At 38.7% G+C, this 18,493-nt stretch overlaps 1 protein-coding gene across 1 annotated transcript in view; it reads left to right on the top strand.

Moving 5' to 3' along the window:
- Positions 1–18,493, top strand: part of LOC150079619 (secretin receptor-like) — a 122,792-nt gene that overhangs the window by 44,467 nt on the left and 59,832 nt on the right. Inside the window, exon 6 of the mRNA XM_090383138.1 lies at positions 11,743–11,896. Coding sequence (XP_090239264.1) covers positions 11,743–11,896 — 154 coding nt within the window. The remainder of the gene's footprint in view (positions 1–11,742; positions 11,897–18,493) is intronic.

Raw genomic sequence — 18,493 nt, 5'->3', positions numbered from 1 at the left:
GCAAACGGCTGCAGTCCCTGGAGGCAAAGTTTTTTTTTATGCATTCCTTCCACTTATTTCCAAGCAGACTTTCATTTTGTCTACTTATTGGCTTTTGGAAATTCCACCATGTTTGTATAATAAAAGCAAAATGGATTATAGAGAAGGGTTATTAAAAAAAATAGTGGCCACACTGCTATATTCATGTGCTCATGAGCAGGAATCATGTGGTGTATACTATGTATAAAAGGAGGCAGGATAGTTAAACAACAGTATTAGCAGTTTCCTGAGTATGAATCTGAAAGTTATTTTGCCCGATTGAGAAAGGCAGGTTATCTGAGCAATGTTTACAAAGAAAATCTGCAATCCTGGATGAAAATTGATGTCACATGCAAAACACAAATGAATGTTTCATCATTTTTAGGAAGCATGTGTGCATAATCCTACCTTACTATGACTAAAGACATTTTGATATGTATGGCAAAGTGTACAGCATGAACCATGTGCTGAACATTCACTGCAGCCACTGATCAGCAAAAGATGTAGCTCACTGCTTTGTTAATGGCTGTTGATAAGTAATCGTGAGTACTGGATGAATGAGATGCCAAGGATTGATGACTTCTAGCAATAGCATTACAGATCTTAAAAGAATGACTGTGTATGGAAGATTTCATCTCACTGGATTCCCTTACTGATGTATAGAAGTTAACAACATTACAAACAGGGCTACATCAATGTCATTCTTCCCTTCCAAATGTGATAAAGTCTATATTTATTTTGGTATCCTCGAGAATGGGCATCTGGATATGATTGTTTCCAGGTTTCATATCAATGTGTCCTTGGTTGGAAAATTGGTAGGGTACACCTTGAACACTGAGGGAGGATAGATGATGTTTTTCTGAAACACATTATTTCACAGGATTAAACCTGGACTGTGTTATATGTTTAGTGCTGTAAAGGCATTACTGCATCAGAGACATTGGGAAATCTTAGGGCATCCCCAACTCTGATTTCATTTTATAGCCATGTCCTTGTGAATATTATTTTCAATAACAATAGAGTAACATTTTTGGAATGCAAGCCTTGGTTGAATGACTGACTTTGTGCCAAAGCAGCTGAGGGCTTGCCCGTAAATTGTGTATATGCTATGGTCAGTTTGCCTATTTACTGGCTGAAAAACTGGAGTTTTCTAGAGTAAAAAGCCATGCAATCCTCACCTGAGATCAAATCAGCTCAGGATGGGAATCGAATCCAGATATTTTCCACGTTGTGGGAGGACAATAATTATAACTAGCTGCAAGGCATATCATATTAGATGGCATCTTTACAACTGCAGGAAAACCAGACTGCTGATATTAGTTGTTTCCCACATGTTTAGGATTGAGTTGTACAGGAGTCTGGAGATTTCTTTGAGATATTGTAACTATGAAATATGTTTTTAAAAAAAAATTTTTTTTTGTGACATTTTGATATGTGGTTGTCATCACTCAAAATCTACCAGACATCTATGCTGGAGTCTACAAAAGAGAAAACCTGATCAGATGTATTCTGTATCACATTAGATTCCCAGAGTGTTTTTGGTTCAGTGTGCATTTTTGTAGTCTTCCTCTGATTTGGAGGAGCTTAAAATCATATTCTGACAGCATCTTCAGATTCATTATGTTGAATTCCATTAGAGTATCAAACATGAAAATTTTTGCATTTCCATTAAAAAAAAAAAAAACTGTGGCTGTAACTTAATTTTTGGGCACCAGTGTAGTATATGCTTAAACATTTTTATTATATATATTTGAAGTTTCAATGCACGAGGCATAATATGTTATATATATATTATATTATATAGTTAAAAGTTTTTATGAAATAAGATGGCCATAATGTTTTTTATTTTTTATTTTATTGTCTAATTACTGTAATTACTGTATTGTCTAATTACTAAAGATAAGTTTTTCATACTTTTGCAGATGAAAAGATGTGTTATTTCATTGAAAGACCATTTGTCAAAAACTTCTTTCTCCACACCTGTCAGTGCCAAATTACTCAATCAATTTCTGTCTCATTGAAGTTCACATATGCATCAAAATCATAGGCAAAAATATATAGGTAATCATTCACTATTTAAAAAGGATGCTATTCGTTATAGAATTTGTCTCACATCTAAACTATTTTTAAAACAAAGACCCACTTCAGACTCAAAGCAATTGACATGGGGGTCAAAAACCCCATCATCTATCATGGGGGTCAAACACCATCAGCTGATCAAGATTAACTTTAATTTGTTGAATGATATTTTGCAGCTGGCAGACTGTTAACAATCCTCATTTTTGAAAATGCCTTTTTATTTCCATATGATCAATTTGGCCCTGGAAAGATTGTTACACACTTAAATAGAAAGGGTGCAAGAATATTTGCTGATGCTATCGAGGCAGTGTTAGGTTGGTTGGAAAACTGCTAGCTTGGGGGGATACAAGGACTAATAGATTAACAGTAGCCACTGGCAGAGATGAAAGTGATTCTTGCACTGCTTCTATTGGAATGAGCAGCAGCTTGGAAAACAAGATGCAGGGCACTTCAGAGACTGCTGGGAGTCATTGCGGTACAAGTAAACACATGGGTTGTGTTAGGGTAGCTAAGAATAGGAACAGGTGCATATACTTGCGTGTACACCAATGCCAGGAGTTTGGTAAATAATGATGAATTTGAGGTATTGCTCAAAATATCAAAGGCAGATATTGTTGGGATATCAGAGATGTGGTGTCACACAGATATAAGGAACACAGAACTCGAATTTGGGGAGTACAATGTGTACAGAAAGGATAGACAGGATAGGAAGGGAGGAGGTGTTATGCTATTAGTTAAGAAACACATAAAATCCAAGGAAATGAAGCCAGTCGACATCGCTGGACAGTGCAGTGTCGAGTCAGTTTGGTGTGACATAAGCATTGGGAGATCAAAATTGAGAGTAGGAGTGTGCTATAGGCCTAATGACTCTGATGAGTATAATAAGAAACTGTACAGGGAAATAGAGTGGGCCAGTAAATCAGAGAGTCTTATAATGGGGGATTTTAATTTCCAAGATATTGACTGGAATTTGTGGGTTGGTCACTCACACACTAGCAAGGCTTTTGTGGATTTATTAGATGATTGTTTTCTACATCAGCATGTTCGGGAGGCAACTAGAGGGAGTAATACTCTTGATCTGATTATCAGTAGTGATTCTTCATGCATTAAGAATCTGCAGATGGAGGAACCACTAGGTGGCAGTGATCACAGTGTGCTGAAGTGGGATTTACTCAAAGAGATAACTACCATCAGGGGTAAAGGGAAGGGTTATTGCTTTCATAAAGGTGACTATGATGGTCTGAGACAGTATTTAAATTCTATACAGTGGGACCAACTGATGATATTGCCAACAGGAAATTCAAAATGGGAAGCATTCAAAGAATTTATCTTGGAAGCTACTAGGCTTTACATTTTTTTTTTTACCAACTAAGAAATATTTTTCAAAGTTTATGCCTAAATGGATGTCAGATGAACTAATGAGACATATGGCGGAGAAGAAAAATGCATGGGATACATATAAATTAATGGGTGACATGGAAGCCTATGATAGATATAAGCTGGTCTATAAGTCACAAAGGAGATTAGGCAGGTAAAGGCAGATTATGAGAAATCCTTGGCAAAGGATGCAAAGAAAAACAGAAAAGAGTTCTTTACCTATGTAAACTCTAGAAGGAAAGGGATGAATCAGATTGCTCCACTGGATATTGATGGTTCAACTGTTGATAATCCTGCTCAGGTGGCTAACAAACTAAACGAATATTTTGCATCTACATTCACACACGAGGAGTTATTCAGGAAGGGGAATGCCAGAGGCGAAGTAAACTGTGGCAGCGAGCTAGATGATTTTGTAATAACTGAGAGGAAAGTGGAGGAGAAATTGTTGAGGATAAACATAAAAAATGCGGCACCTGGGGTGGATGGGATCTATCGAGTTATATTAAAGGAGGCAGCAAAGGAAGTAAGCAAACCATTAGCCATAATTATGAGAGCTTCTTTGGACTTAGGGGAGGTACCCATAGACTGGAGATGTGCAAATGTGATCCCAATTCACAAAGGAGGATCAAAGGCTGACACAAGTAATTATAGACCTATGAGTTTAATTTCTGTTCCAGGAAAATTAATGGATGCACTGGTTAAAGAAGCACTGCAGGATCATCTAGACAAGATTTCAGTTATAGCTCGGACACAGCATGGTTTTGTTAAGGGAAAGTCTTGCTTGACTAATTTGATTGCATACTATGATGCAGTCACAAAAGAACTGGATGTAGGTAACTTTGATATTATATATTTGGATCTTAGAAAGGCTTTTGATACTGTTGCACATGGAAGATTGCTGCACAAATTGGAGCAGTGTGGCACTGGAGGCAAATTGCTGCTATGGATAAAGGGATGGTTGAGGGGGAGAAGACAGTGTTAATCAATGGACACTACTCATCATGGACTAATGTTATTAGTGGAGTCCCTCAGTGTTCAGTGTTGGGTCCATTGTTGTTTTCTGTATTTATAAATGATATTGATGATGGTATATCAAGCTTAATGTCCTAGTTTGCAGACGATACAAAGGTTGGCAGGGTTGTTAAGGACACTACTGACAGTATGCTGCTGCTGCAACAGCATCTGGAAAAGTTGAGCAGATGGGCTGTGAGGTGGCAAATGAAGTTTAACATTGACAAATGTAAAGTACTACATATGGGAAACAGTAACCCCAGAGTAACGTATCAACTCTGTAGTACTACACTGACAGTGGTAGAGAATGAAAAGGACCTGGGTAATTGTGTAGGCAGATATGAAGTGTCCTGAGCAGTGTAGACGGGCTGCAAGAGTAGCTCATGGTGTCTTGTCAATGATATACAGGAATTTTTCTAGCAGGGATAAGGAGGTGATTATTCCCTTGTATAAGGCAATGGTCAGGCCACACCTTGAGTACTGCATACAGGTCTGGAGGCCTCATTTCAAGAAGGATGTAGAGCTGCTGGAATGAGTACAAAGAAGGGCAACAAGATTAGTGAATGGAACAAAGGGTTGCTCTTACGAAGAAAGGCTTAAGTTTTACAAATTACAGTGCCTGGAGACTAGGCACTGGCGAGGTGATCTGATAGAGGTGTATAAAGCCTTGAATGGTTTGGGCATGCTCAATGCTGATGGGATTCTTCCTCTTGTTCAGAATAATCACCTGAGAGGGCATAAATTCAAATTGAGGAAAGACAGATGTAGGATAGATGTGCGGAAATTTGCCTTTAGCCAGCTGGTAGTTGGTTGGTGGAACAGACTTCCATCTCTTGTTGTGGAAGTTGATAGCCTAAATAAATTTAAGGCTCAGCTGGACAGGTATTTCGAACAAAGGAGGTGTGAAATGGGAGTGGTGGCTCCTAAGTTTGCTTTCTTGCATCATATGCCCCTGCTAATGCTAATACAAAATCACAAATTTAAAAAAATCTAATGGAACCTCTAGCAAACATCAGTTTAGTTATTATTACTTAATGGTGTCTTGCAGTTAGTCATCTTATGATGCAAATAATTTCCACCAGTTACCCTGAGAATAATTTGACAGGTGACACATCTTTCAGAAGTTTTGTTGAACTCCAAACAGATTTTTTATACCGATATGAATCCAAAGTGGAATATGAGTCTTACAAGTAGGAAAGGTGGTTTGTTATTTATACTAAATAACTATTTGCACTTTTTATTGCAACTTAATCCCTGTGGTAGGTCTAGTGGGGGTAATTGGAGTTTTGCCTTCTCAGAGCAACAGGAACAAATACTAAGTGTTTTTCAACATTAAGTTGTTGTGTAACTATTTTGTGTTGTATGTATATTATATAAAATCTGGTTAAGGTACTAAATCCAAGCTTAATTTTCAATTACTCTCAATCACATATATAATCATCAATATATCCCATCCAGTCTGGATCTACCCCTGCTGAGTTTTTCCTTATCAGTTAGCAACTATCTTTCTTGGCATTGTTTTTCATTGTGCAGGTCTTCGATCTATTTTCAGGCCACCATGTCCACATTTTACATGCATTCACGGCATTATGGCAGTGTTTTTTTCATGAAGCAATGATGCTTTTCTGAAAGCTGTTTGTAGAGAATTGAGATCAGGAGTTGTTTCTTTGAATTCACCTTAGAATCTTGTTTCTGTATGTACTGAGTGACTGTTGGGGTCAGACCAGAGAGAGGAAGATACCAAGAATTTTTTTTGTATCTTCTCTGAGACTTTGCTAAAGCATGTGCTCTAAAAATGCAAACAGTGTAGAATATGAGTCTACTCTGCAGGAATTATGAACTCCATACATTGATTAAAATGTACTTCCATTAAGCTTATTTAATCATTCTAGTAATTCCGCCGAATTTGCAATCCCACCAAAAGAGAATATGAAACATTTCAGTTTCAGACTCTCTTTTTACAATAATGTTAACTTCCACTTTGAGTTTCCTTCAAGTCAATAAATTCCTGCCCGCTTCAAATTGTGATTGTTATAGTTCAAAAACAGTTCTTTCATTTTCCTATTCAAAATTCATTGCTGAATTTCAAATAAGCATATGACCTTCCTAAATTCTTTTCTAATTTTAATTCCTGCTATGATTATTTTTGTCTTTGTTAATGGAAAACAAATGTGGAATTATGTTCCACATTTGTTTTCCATTAACATAATCAGGAAATAAACTTTGATGAGTTTATTTCCTGATTATTGCTTTAATTGATGTGAATGTAATGTTGCTTCATCAGCCAATAGAGGCACAGTGTTTATAGGTGAAGGGTTTCCAGGTATATCTGAATTCTAATTTTTTTGTTAATATCACTTCCAGATCACTATGTTGATTACTGGCTGAAATAGGAAAGACATTATTTATTAGGTAGTGTCCTTTAAGATTAAATCTAAGGGACAATATTATATAATATTAAAAATTGAAGGAGTTTACTTATGCATGGGTAATGCAGATACATCGTTTCTACTACCAAGGTAGTTTTAATGCATCGTTTAATTATTATTATTATTATATTTTTTTTTTATGTAAACCCCAAACATGAGAGGTATTAGAATCTATAGTACTTAGTACCGTGCTTGGGTTGGAGGTTGAGAAGACGAAAGAAGATATTTGTTGATATTGGACTTGAACTTCTGTAGACTGTAATTTTCATGAAATACGTATGAAGGAAGGTTGTTCCAGAAAACGGCAGTTGAATGAATAAACGAGGAAGATGAAAAGTTGGTTCTGTGAGTTTGAAGTTGGACAGTAAATGGATGTTGGCTGGTGGCGGCACGTGCTCGGACTGTTTTGAAAGAGAGAGCGGGAATTATAGAAGCCAATTCAGAAGAACAGTGCCCATGGAAGTATATGTCGAAGAGGCGTGCAGCAGAAACGGTACATCTATGAGACAGCGAGTGGAGAGATTCTGTTAGAGATGAATCATTAATTAACCTAACTGCCGTCTTCTGAATGGAATCAAGAAGCCTGAGAGAGGTTTTGGGGGCACCACCCCAGATATGGGAACAATATTCCATGGCAGGGCGTATTTCTGATTTATACAGAGTGAGCAGCTGTTTGGAAGAAAAGTAAATGCGAGAGAGCGAAAGAGAAAACCAAGTTTTTTAGATGCAGAGGAAGCAATATTTGTAATGTGCTTGTGCCAAGAGAGATTAGAAGTCAGGGTAATCCCCAAAAGAGATATATATGGTGCCTCCTTAGCCAGGTGGGCAGGAGTAGCAGTGCGTAGCACACGCTTCTTGATTAAACCGGAGTTTGAGCCCGTGACCACCAAATACGGAGGATGTGGAAAGGTCAGGGAATTATCACCGCATATCCCCGGAGCAATATAGCCTTAGTTGCTAATGCTCCTAAAAACCAAACAACAACAACAAGAGATATATCATTTTGCCTAGAAATTGGAGTGTCACTAAAGATAACCATAGGAGCAGAAGAATTCGTTTTGCAAGATATGAGACAAGACTGGGTTTTAGAAGGGTTGAAATCAACTAAATTGTCTTTGCCCCACTGGAAAATTACCTGAAGATCAGCATTTAAGGAATTGGTAGAAGATTTTCGAGAAGTTGAAGCTGATTAAACAGGGCAAGGTTTCTCAAAATGGAAAGTGGAATGCAATGTGCTATCATCGGCAAAACTATGGATAGGATTTCCAGTCAATGGAAGAAGGTCATTAATATACAAGCGGGAAAAGAGTGGGGGAAAGAACTGAACCTTGGGGGACACCGGCATTAGTGGAGAAGTCAGAAGACAGAGAGCCATCTACCATTACCCTCAGTGAGTGATCAGAGAGAAAACTGGATAACCAATTACTAAAAACAGTTGGCAAACCATCAGATGGAAGCTTGTTTAGAAGACCTTTATGCCAAACACGATCGAAAGCCTTTGAGATGTCAAGAGCAACTTCTTGTGTTTCACTGAACCTTTCCATTGAATTAGTCCATAAATGGATAACATAAGCCAGAACATTACCAGTGTATCGACACTGTCGGAATCCATACTGGTGATTGTTGATCAGATGGAAGGTTTCTAGGTAGTTTAAGAGTTACCGGTTAATTGATTTCTCCATTACTTTAAAAAGAGTAGAAGTAATTGCAATGGGACGATAATTGGATGGGAGGGATTTATCACCCTTTTTAGGAACTGGTTGGTTATGAGCAAATTTCCAAGCAGAAGGAAAAACACCTTTGGAATAAGAAAGTGAAAAAAGGCGGCAAAGAATAGGAGTAAGTTCAGGAGCACAGGTTTTGAGAACAACTGGAGAAATACCATCAGGACCTGGAGCTTTCTTAGCATCAAGATTCGTCAAAATCCTTCTGACATCCTTTTGACGGAAGACCACAGGAGTCATTGAATGGAGAATGTTGGGAATGGTGGGAGATGTTTTACCAAGATCATTAATATATGAGTTGGAAGAAAAATGGGATGCTAGCAGGTCAGCTTTATCCTTGGCTGAAATGACAACAGAACCATCTGGTTTGGACAGAGGTGGGAGCAGAGATGGGCAAAAGTTGGGGCCAATAGCTTTGGCAAGGGACCAGAATGCTCAGCTATCATTAGGGAAAGAAGCAAGTTTTCTACTCTTAGCCTGTTCAAACTCTAGTTTGGACTGATTAATAACTGCTTTACAATTCTTGCAAGCCTTGATGTAGGCAGAAAATGAAACTGAAGAATTAGAAACAAGCCAATTACGATATGCAACATTCTTCTCTTGAACATCCTTAGCACATTTATTGGAAAACCAAGGTTTAGATAAAGAACGAGATTTTAAAGTGGAGTGTGGGATAAAGGATTCCATTCCTGCAAGAATAATTTCGCTGACATGATCTGAGCAAATGTTGACATCAGAAGTTTTGAAACAGTAATCCGACCAAGGAAAAGAAGAAAAGAAATCTTGCAGGTCATCCCATTTTGTATTCTTGTAATACCAAACAACACGAGATTGGGAATAGCCATGACATAAAGGCTCCATTGGAGAAGAGACAATCACCAAGTTGTGATCTGAAGTGAGTGCCTAAAGGACCTCTCACTTCGACCGTGTACTTAGAAGGGTTGTTTGTGAGAAAAAGATCAAGCGTGTTGGCTGTATGATTAGGATTGTCCGGTATTCTTGTAGGTAAATGAACAATCTGTGCAAGGTCATTAGTAATTGCAAAAGCCTCAGCATCTCGACCAGCTGGGTCGGTGTGACTAGAAAACGGAAGCCAGCTGGAGTTGTGAACATTAAAATCACCAAGGAAAATTACCTCGCTGTTAGGAAAGTTGGATTGGAGAAAGTCAAGTTGCACAGAGAGGAAGTCAAAGAGCTCCAAGTGATTAGTGGAGTTGGGAAAACGGTAGAGACAACAGATGCATTTTACACAATGAGGTAGAGAGATTTTAAGCCAGAGAAGATCAAAGGGAGTCGATTCCAAATTGCCGTCTCTGACAGAGAATATCAGAACAGACATATGTACAAGTACCACCTTTGAGGCGAAAGGAATCATACAGCGAATAATTTGGGCATTTTATATGAGCAGTAGTTGAATCAACCGATAACTGCGATTCTGTCAGAAAAAGTACATGGGGTTTTGCAGATTGCAAGTAGAAATGGACATCGTTAAGTTTAGAATTGAGACCACGTATATTTTAGAAACGAATTAGGAAGTGCTTGGGAGGTTTAGATCTTTTCGCAGATAAGCTTGCTCTATTAGTTTTTCAATTCGGTCCTTGAGGTTGTCACAGACATTCGCTCTGATATTCGGGTGACACACAAGTCAAGTGGACCCAATTTCGGCGAAGTCCGGATGGTCTGTGACAGCCAAATCCTCTGCTTGCACCTTCACGATGGTGGGACTGTTAGTAATTCTGGGTATAACCTCCATGCACAAGTACATGGTGGGTGACCACCCAGGTGTGAACTAACGTAAGCAGGGGTCGAGGTGTGGCGCCCACACCACATGGAGGACTAACTAGCGAACACCGTTTTAGAGCTGTACCCTCAAAATGTAAGGAATATTGGATCTCGCCACGATGTTCATCATAACCTCAAAAGTCATCAATCATACTGCATGATGGAAGAGATAGGGAAGGGTTGACCGGAACTTGGCTCTAGAGACTAAACATGGGTTCCACCACTTCAAGCCTCCAATAAGCAATGTGGTGGTATTGCACCGGTTGATGAGTCATCTACCACCTAGTACTGCCTGGTAACATAGAGGGGCGGCATTCTGCCATGTGGTGTGGTTGCCACACCTCGACCCCTGCTCACGTTGGTTCACACCTGGGTGGTCACCCACCATGTACTTGTGCATGGAGGTTATACCCAGAATTACTAACAGTCCCACCCTCGTGAAGGTGCAAGCAGAGGATTTGGCTGTCACAGACCGTCCGGACTTCACCGAAATTGGGTTCACTCGGCTTGAGTGTCACCCAAATATCAGTTCCATCAGCGTTTTAGACTCCGAGGTAGCAAGTGCAGGTTGTCTGGCATATCTGAGAGAATGTCTTTGACAACCTCAAGGACCAATTATATCTCATATTGTGAATACCTTCAGAATGAATTGCCATGGTATTGCACTACCTCGAATAAGTAACACTTCACCAATGGAGAAGACTATTGTTACTTATTCTTGGCAGATACCACCACCTAGATGTCATTGTTTAAAGGCTTTTGGTCCCTCTTCAGTGGTTGGTTAGGTACCCTATTGTTGCAATAGTGACAATCCAGTTATGAAGTATAACTCCACAATATGAGAGATGCCTGATGGCATGCGTGGTTTAATCTAAAATATATTTCTTGGCAAAATACCTAAGAGTTAGAAGGAGTTTACTTATGCATGGGTAATGCACACACATCCACCAACTGAAGAGGGGCCAAAAAGCCTTGAAACGGTGCCATGAAGGCGGTGGTATCCACCAAGAATAAGTAACAATAGTCTTCTCCATAGGTGAACTTATTCGAGGCAACTCACTGTGAAGGTATTCGCAATATGAGATATAATTAAAACGATGCATTAAAACTACCTTGGTAGTAGATGTGTGTGCGTTACCCATGCATAAGTAAACTCCTTGATACTCTTAGGCATTTAGCCAAGAAATATCTTTTAGATATTAAAAATTTTTAAGTAGCAAGCAATTTGATGATATTAAACAGTATTAACATAATAATATTCTAATAACATATAATAATATTTGTGTACAATGTGGTATTAATAAATTTAATTTTTTCTTTAGAAAATTGCGGTCACCTAAAAATACTATTCACCTTCATCTCTTCACATCTTTTATTTTAAGAGCTGTAATGGCTCTTCTCCAGGATGCTCCTATTCATGCATTGCCAAACTTAAGAGTAATAGAATTCTCACAGCAGCTGGTGGATTCTGACGAGGTGAGCCTAGTTTTTTTTGTCACAAAAAACCGAGTCATATTTTTCTAATAGGTAGTGTAATATTTTAAGCAGTATTATAGCAGTTAGTATCAGTGGCCTTCAGAACAATGATAGGATGGTGAGCACTGGCCCTACTAATTTTTTTTTTATGAAACCCCAAGCAAGAGAGATATTAGAATCTATAGTACTTAGTATAGTGCATGATTTGAAGGTTGAAAAGATGAACATTGGGAGGAAGATGAACATTGAAAAGAAAACATTGGGAGATCAAAATTGAGAGTAGGAGTGTGCTATAGGCTTAATGACTCCGATGAGTATAATAAGGAACTGTACAGAGAAATAGAGTGGGCCAGTAAATCAGAGTGTCTTATAATGGGAGATTTTAATTTCCCAGATATTGACTGGAATTTGGGGGCTGGTTACTCACACACTAGCAGAGCTTTTGTGGATTTATTGGATGATTGTTTTCTACATCAGCATGTTCGGGAGGCAACTAGAGGGAGTAATACTCTTGATTTGATTATCAGCAGTGATTCTTCATGCATTAAGAATCTGCAGATAAATGAACCACTAGGTGGCAGTGATCACAGTGTGCTGAAGTGGGATTTACTCAAAGAGGTAACTACCATTAGGGGTAAAGGAAAGGGTTATTGCTTCCGTAAAGGCGACTACGATGGACTGAGACAGTATTTAAATTCTATACAGTGGGACCAACTGATGATGTTACCAACAGCAAATTCAAAATGGGAAGCATTCAAAGAACTTATCTTGGAAGCTACTAGGCTTTACATACCAACTAAGAATTATTGTTCAAGGTTTAGGCCAAAATGGATGTCAGATGAACTAATGAGGCATATGGCAGAGAAGAAAAATGCATGGGATACATACAAATTAACACATGACACAGAAGCCTATGATAGATACAAGTTGATATGCAACCAAGTTACAAAGGAGGTTAGGCAGGCGAAGGCAGATTACGAGAAATCCTTGGCAAGCGATGCAAAGAAAAACAGCAAAGAGTTCTTTACTTATGTAAACTCTAGAAGGAAGGGGATGAATCAGATTGGTCCACTTGATATTGATGGGTCAAGTGTTGATGATCCTGCTCAGGTAGCTAACAAACTAAATGAATATTTTGCATCGACATTCACACATGAGGAGTTATTCAGCACGGGGAATGCCAGAGGTGTATTCAACTCTAGCAGTAAGCTACAGAATCTTGAAATAACTGGGAGTAAAGTGGAGGAGAAACTGTTGAAGATAAACACAAGAAAGGCACCCGGGGTGGATGGGATCTATCCAGTTATATTAAAGGAGGCAGCAAAGGAAGTAAGCAAGCCCTTAGCCATAATTATGAGAGCTTCCTTGGACTCAGGGGAGGTACCCATAGACTGGAAATGTGCAAATGTGACCCCAATTCACAAAAGAGGATCAAAGGCTGACACAAGTAATTATAGACCTGTGAGCTTAACTTCTGTTCCAGGAAAATTAATGGAGGCACTGGTTAAAGAAGCACTGCAGGATCATTTAGACAAGACTTCAGTTATAGCTGAGACACAGCATGGTTTTGTTAAGGGGAAGTCTTGCCTGACCAACTTGATTGGATACTATGATGCAGTCACAAAAGAACTGGATGCAGGGAATAACTTTGATATTATATACTTGGATCTTAGAAAGGCTTTTGATACTGTTGCACATGGAAGACTGCTACACAAATTGGAGCAGTGTGACATTGGAGGCAAATTGCTGCTATGGATAAAGGGGTGGTTGAGGGGGAGAAGACAGAGAGTGGTAATCAATGGACACTGCTCATCGTGGACTAATGTTATTAGTGGAGTCCCTCAGGGCTCAGTGTTGGGTCCATTATTGTTTTCTGTATTTATAAATGATATTGATGATGGTATATCAAGCTTAATGTCCAAGTTTGCAGACGATACAAAGGTTGGCAGGGTTATCAAGGACACTACTGACACTATGCTGCTGCAACAGGATCTGGAAAGGTTGAGCAGATGGGCTGAGAGGTGGCAAATGAAGTTTAACATTGACAAATGTAAAGTACTACACATGGGAAACAGCAACCCCAGAGCAACGTATCAACTCTGTGGTACTACACTGACAGTGGTAGAGAATGAAAGGGACTTGGGGGTGGTTGTGCAGGCAGATATGAAGTTCTCTGAGCAGTGCAGACAGGCTGCAAGAGTAGCTCATGGAGTATTGTCAATGATATACAGGAATTTTTCCAGCAGGGATAAGGAGGTGATTATTCCATTGTATAAGGCAATGGTCAGGCCACACCTAGAGTACTGTATACAGGTCTGGAGGCCTCATTTCAAGAAGGATGTAGAGCTGCTGGAACGAGTACAGAGAAGGGCAACAAGATTAGTGAATGGAACAAAGGGGTGCTCTTACGAAGAAAGGCTTAAGTTTTGCAAATTACAGTGTCTGGAGACTAGGCACCAGCGAGATGATCTGATAGAGGTGTATAAAGCCTTGAATGGTTTAAGCATGCTCAATGCTGATGGGATTCTTCCTCTAGCTCAGAAAAATCACCTGAGAGGGCATAAATTCAAATTGAGGAAAGACAGATGTAGGATAGACGTGCGGAAATTTGCCTTTAGCCAGCGGGTGGTTGGTTGGTGGAACAGACTTCCATCCCTTGTGGTGGAGGTTGATAGCCTAAATAAGTTTAAGGCTCAGCTGGACAGGTATTTTGAACGAACAGAGGGGTGAAGTGGAAGTGGGGTTTTTTTTTTTTTTTTTTTTGGCTGATGCTGCATAAGCTTGCTTTCTTGCATCAAATGCCTCTACTAATGCTAATGCTAATGCTAATGAAAGAAGACACTTGTTGATATTACACTTGAATTTCTGTAGATTGTAAGCTTCAGAAAATACGTGTGAAGGGAGGTTGTTTCAGAACACGGAAGTTGAAGGAATGAATTGGGAAGAAGAAAAGTTCTGTGAGTTTGAATTTGGAAGTAAAAGGATGCTGACTGGTTGCTGTTGCTGCACGTGTTTGGACTGGTTTGGAAGGGAGCAGAAATTATAGAAGCTAATTCAGAGGAACAGTGCCCATGAAAGTATCTATGGAAAATGCATGCAGCAGAAACAGAATATCTATGAGACAGATAGTGGAGAGACTTTGTTAGAGGTGGCCATTTATTAACCTAACTGCCCTCTTTTGAATGGAGTCTAGAAGCATGAGAGGTTTTAGGGACAATATTCCATGATAGGGCAGATTTGAGATTTGTACAGAGTGAGCAACTGCTGGAAGAAAAGTGATGCTGAGAGTGGAAGAGAAAACCCAGTTTTTTAGATGAAAAGGAAGCAACATTTGTGCTGTGCTTATGCCAAGAAAGAATACAAGTCAGGATAATCCCTAAGAGATATATGTGATCTTGTCTAGAAATCTAAGTCATTGAAAATAAGCATTGGAGCAGAAGGATCCTTCTTGCAAGATATAAGACAGGACTGAGTTTTAGAAGGATTTAAATCAACTAAGTTATCTTTGCTTCAGTGGAGAATTACCTGGAGATCAGCATTTAAGGAATTGGTAGTGGATATTTTAGAAGTTGAAGCTGTTTGTGCAGGGCAAGATTTCTCAAACTGGAAGGTGGAATGCAATGTGTTATCATCAGAAAAACTATGGATAGGATTTCCGGTCACTGGAAAAAGGTCATTAATATACGAGAAGAAAAGAGTGGGAGAAAGCTGAACCTTGGAGAACACCAGCATTGGTGGAGAAGTTATAACACAAAGAGCCATCAGCCACAGTGAGCAGTCAGAGAGAAAACTAGACACCCAACTACAAAAAGCAGTTTGCAAACTACAAGATGGAAGCTTATTTAGAAGATGTTTATGCCAAACACGATCAAAATCCTTTGAAATTTCAAGAGCAACTGCTTGAGTTTCATCAAAATTTTCCATTGAATTTGTCTGTAGATGGTAAAATAAGTATATCACCAGTGGATCGACACAGACAGAATCCACACTAGTGATCATCGATCAGATGGAAGGTTTCTAGATAGTTTAGGAGTTGGCAGTTAACAGATTTCTCCATTACTTTAGATTTTGATCTGATTTGGACCATTACTTTAGAAAGAGTAGAAGTAAGTGCAGTGGGATGATAATTGGATGGGAGGGATTTGTCACCCATTTTAGGAACTGGCTGAATATGAGCAAATTTCCAAGAAGGGAAACATCCCTGGTGTTTTCCCTTAATAATAAGAAAGTGTAAAAAGGCAACACAGAACAGGAGCACAAGTTTTGAAAACAAATGGACGAACAGCATCAGGATCTGGCACTTTCGTGGTGTCAAGACTGTTCAAAATTCTTCTGATACCCTTTTGATGGAAGAGCACATGTGGCATTGAATGGAGTATACTGGGAATGGCAGGAGGTGGTTTACCAAGATCATCAGTACACAAGTTAGAAGAAAAGTAGGATAACAGCTGGTCAGCTTTATCTTTAGCTGAGGTGGCAATAGAACCATCCAGTCTTGACAGAGGTGGGAATAGAGATGGGCAAAAGTTGCAACCAAAAGCTTTGGCAAGAGACCAGAATGCTTGACTACCGCTTGGACAAAAAGCAAGTTTTCTACTCTTAGCCTGATCAAAATCTAGTATGGACCAATTAATAACTGATTTACAAATGTTGTGAGCTTTGATGTAGGCAGAGAATGAACCTGTAGATTTGGATGCAAGCGATTGTGATATGCAAAATTCTTATCATTTACAGCCTTAGCACATTTATTGGAAAACCAAAGTTTAGATAAAAAAGGATGAAATTTTAAGGTGGCATGTGGAATAAAGGATTTCATCCCTACAAGAATAATTTTACTGATACGATCTGAGCAAAGTTGACATCAAAAGATTTGAAACAGTAATCTGACCAAGGTAAAGAAGAAAAGGAATCTTGCAGATTGTCCCATTTTGCATTCTTGTAATGCCAAACAACATGAGGTTGGGATCTACCATGAGAGAAAGGTGCCAGTGTAGAAGACAATATTGCCAAGTTGTGGTCTGAGGTGCCTAGATCAGTGGTCTCTAAAGTTGGATGCAATGCACAAAATGATCTATGGGGTGCGCGAAATAATCTGCAATAAGTCCATATTAATTAATTATGAAAACTTTAGTTTTTTTGAAACGTAATTATAAATAAATGTTTTTCTAATATTTCAATATGCAATTTTGTTTTATCCTGCCGTCAGTTTCACCCATGTCCGAAACAGAGCAGCCACATGCTCGCTTTGGGCTTGGAGTATATCTTCCTTCATTGTTTAACTTATTGAACAAATGTAGATCAAGCAAACAATCAAACAAATTATTTTATAAATGTGATTTTAGATATAATGCCTTCCATGTAAATTATTTATAAATAAAAAAATATATTAAACTTATATATTTGATTTTTTATTCCGGGGTGTGCACTAGTTCTATTAAGTAAATGGGTGCATGACCAAAATAGTTTGGAGACCACTGGCCTAGAGGACCACTCACCTTGACTGTGTACCTTGAAGGGTTGTTTGTGAGAAAAAGATGAAAGCATTGGCTGTGTGGTTAGGATTGTCTGGTATTCTGATAGGTAAATGAACAATGTGTGAGGGCATTAATATTTGCAAAAGTCTCAGCATCTTGACCAGCTGGATCCATGTGACTAGAAAACAGAAGCCAGTTGGACTTATGGACATTAAAATAACCAAGAAAAATTATCTCACTGTTAGGAAAGTTGGACTGGAGAAAGTCAAGTTTCAAAGAGAGAAAGTCAAGTTTCAAAGAGAGAAAGTCAAAGAGTTCCAAGTGATTAGTAGAGTTGGAAGAATGATAGAGGCAACAGATGAATTTGACAGAATGGGGTAAAGAGATTTTAAGTCCAAGATCAAAAAGAGGAGATTCCAAATTATTAAGTCTCTGACAGGGAATATCAGACTGGACATATGCACAAGTACCACCTTTTAAGTGAAAGGAATCATACGGCAAATAATGTAAGTGGAAATGTAAGCGACAGAATGTAAGTGGAAATGGATATCACTCAGATTGGAACTGAGACCATGTATATTTGTGAAATGAATGAGGAAGTATTTGGGATGTTTAGATCTTTGCACGTATAAGTTTGTTTTTTTAGTTTTACAATTTGTGATGTATTTAGTAGCAAGAAAAGGTGGGAAGGACATGTTATATGAAGTAATGAAATTTTTTGATAAGACATACACACAGCAAGAATATACCCAGCTTCTTGACATTAGCATTAGTAAAGGCGCATAATGCAGGAAAGCAAGCTTATATAGCATCAGCAAAAAATAAAAAAAAACCTTCCCATTTCACCCATCCATTCACTCCAAATGTTTGTCTAGTTCTGCCTTGAATCTATTTAAGCTATCAACTTCTACAATGACAGATGGAAGTTTGTTCCAGCAATTAACCACCCACTAGCTAAAAGCGCACTTCTGCAAATCTATCGCACAACTGTCTTTCCTCAATTTGAATTTATGTCCTCCCAGGCGATTATTCTGAGCAAGAGGAAGAATCCCATCAGCATTGAGCATGCTCAAACCATTCAAGGCTTTATACACCTGAATCAGATCACCTTGCAGGTACCTAG

Source organism: Mastigoproctus giganteus, chromosome 10 (assembly GCF_048544385.1).
Source record: "Mastigoproctus giganteus isolate SK-2022 chromosome 10, ASM4854438v1, whole genome shotgun sequence".
In the NCBI taxonomy this organism is placed as follows: domain Eukaryota; kingdom Metazoa; phylum Arthropoda; class Arachnida; order Uropygi; family Thelyphonidae; genus Mastigoproctus; species Mastigoproctus giganteus.
This window is presented reverse-complemented; position numbering and strand designations above follow the sequence as displayed.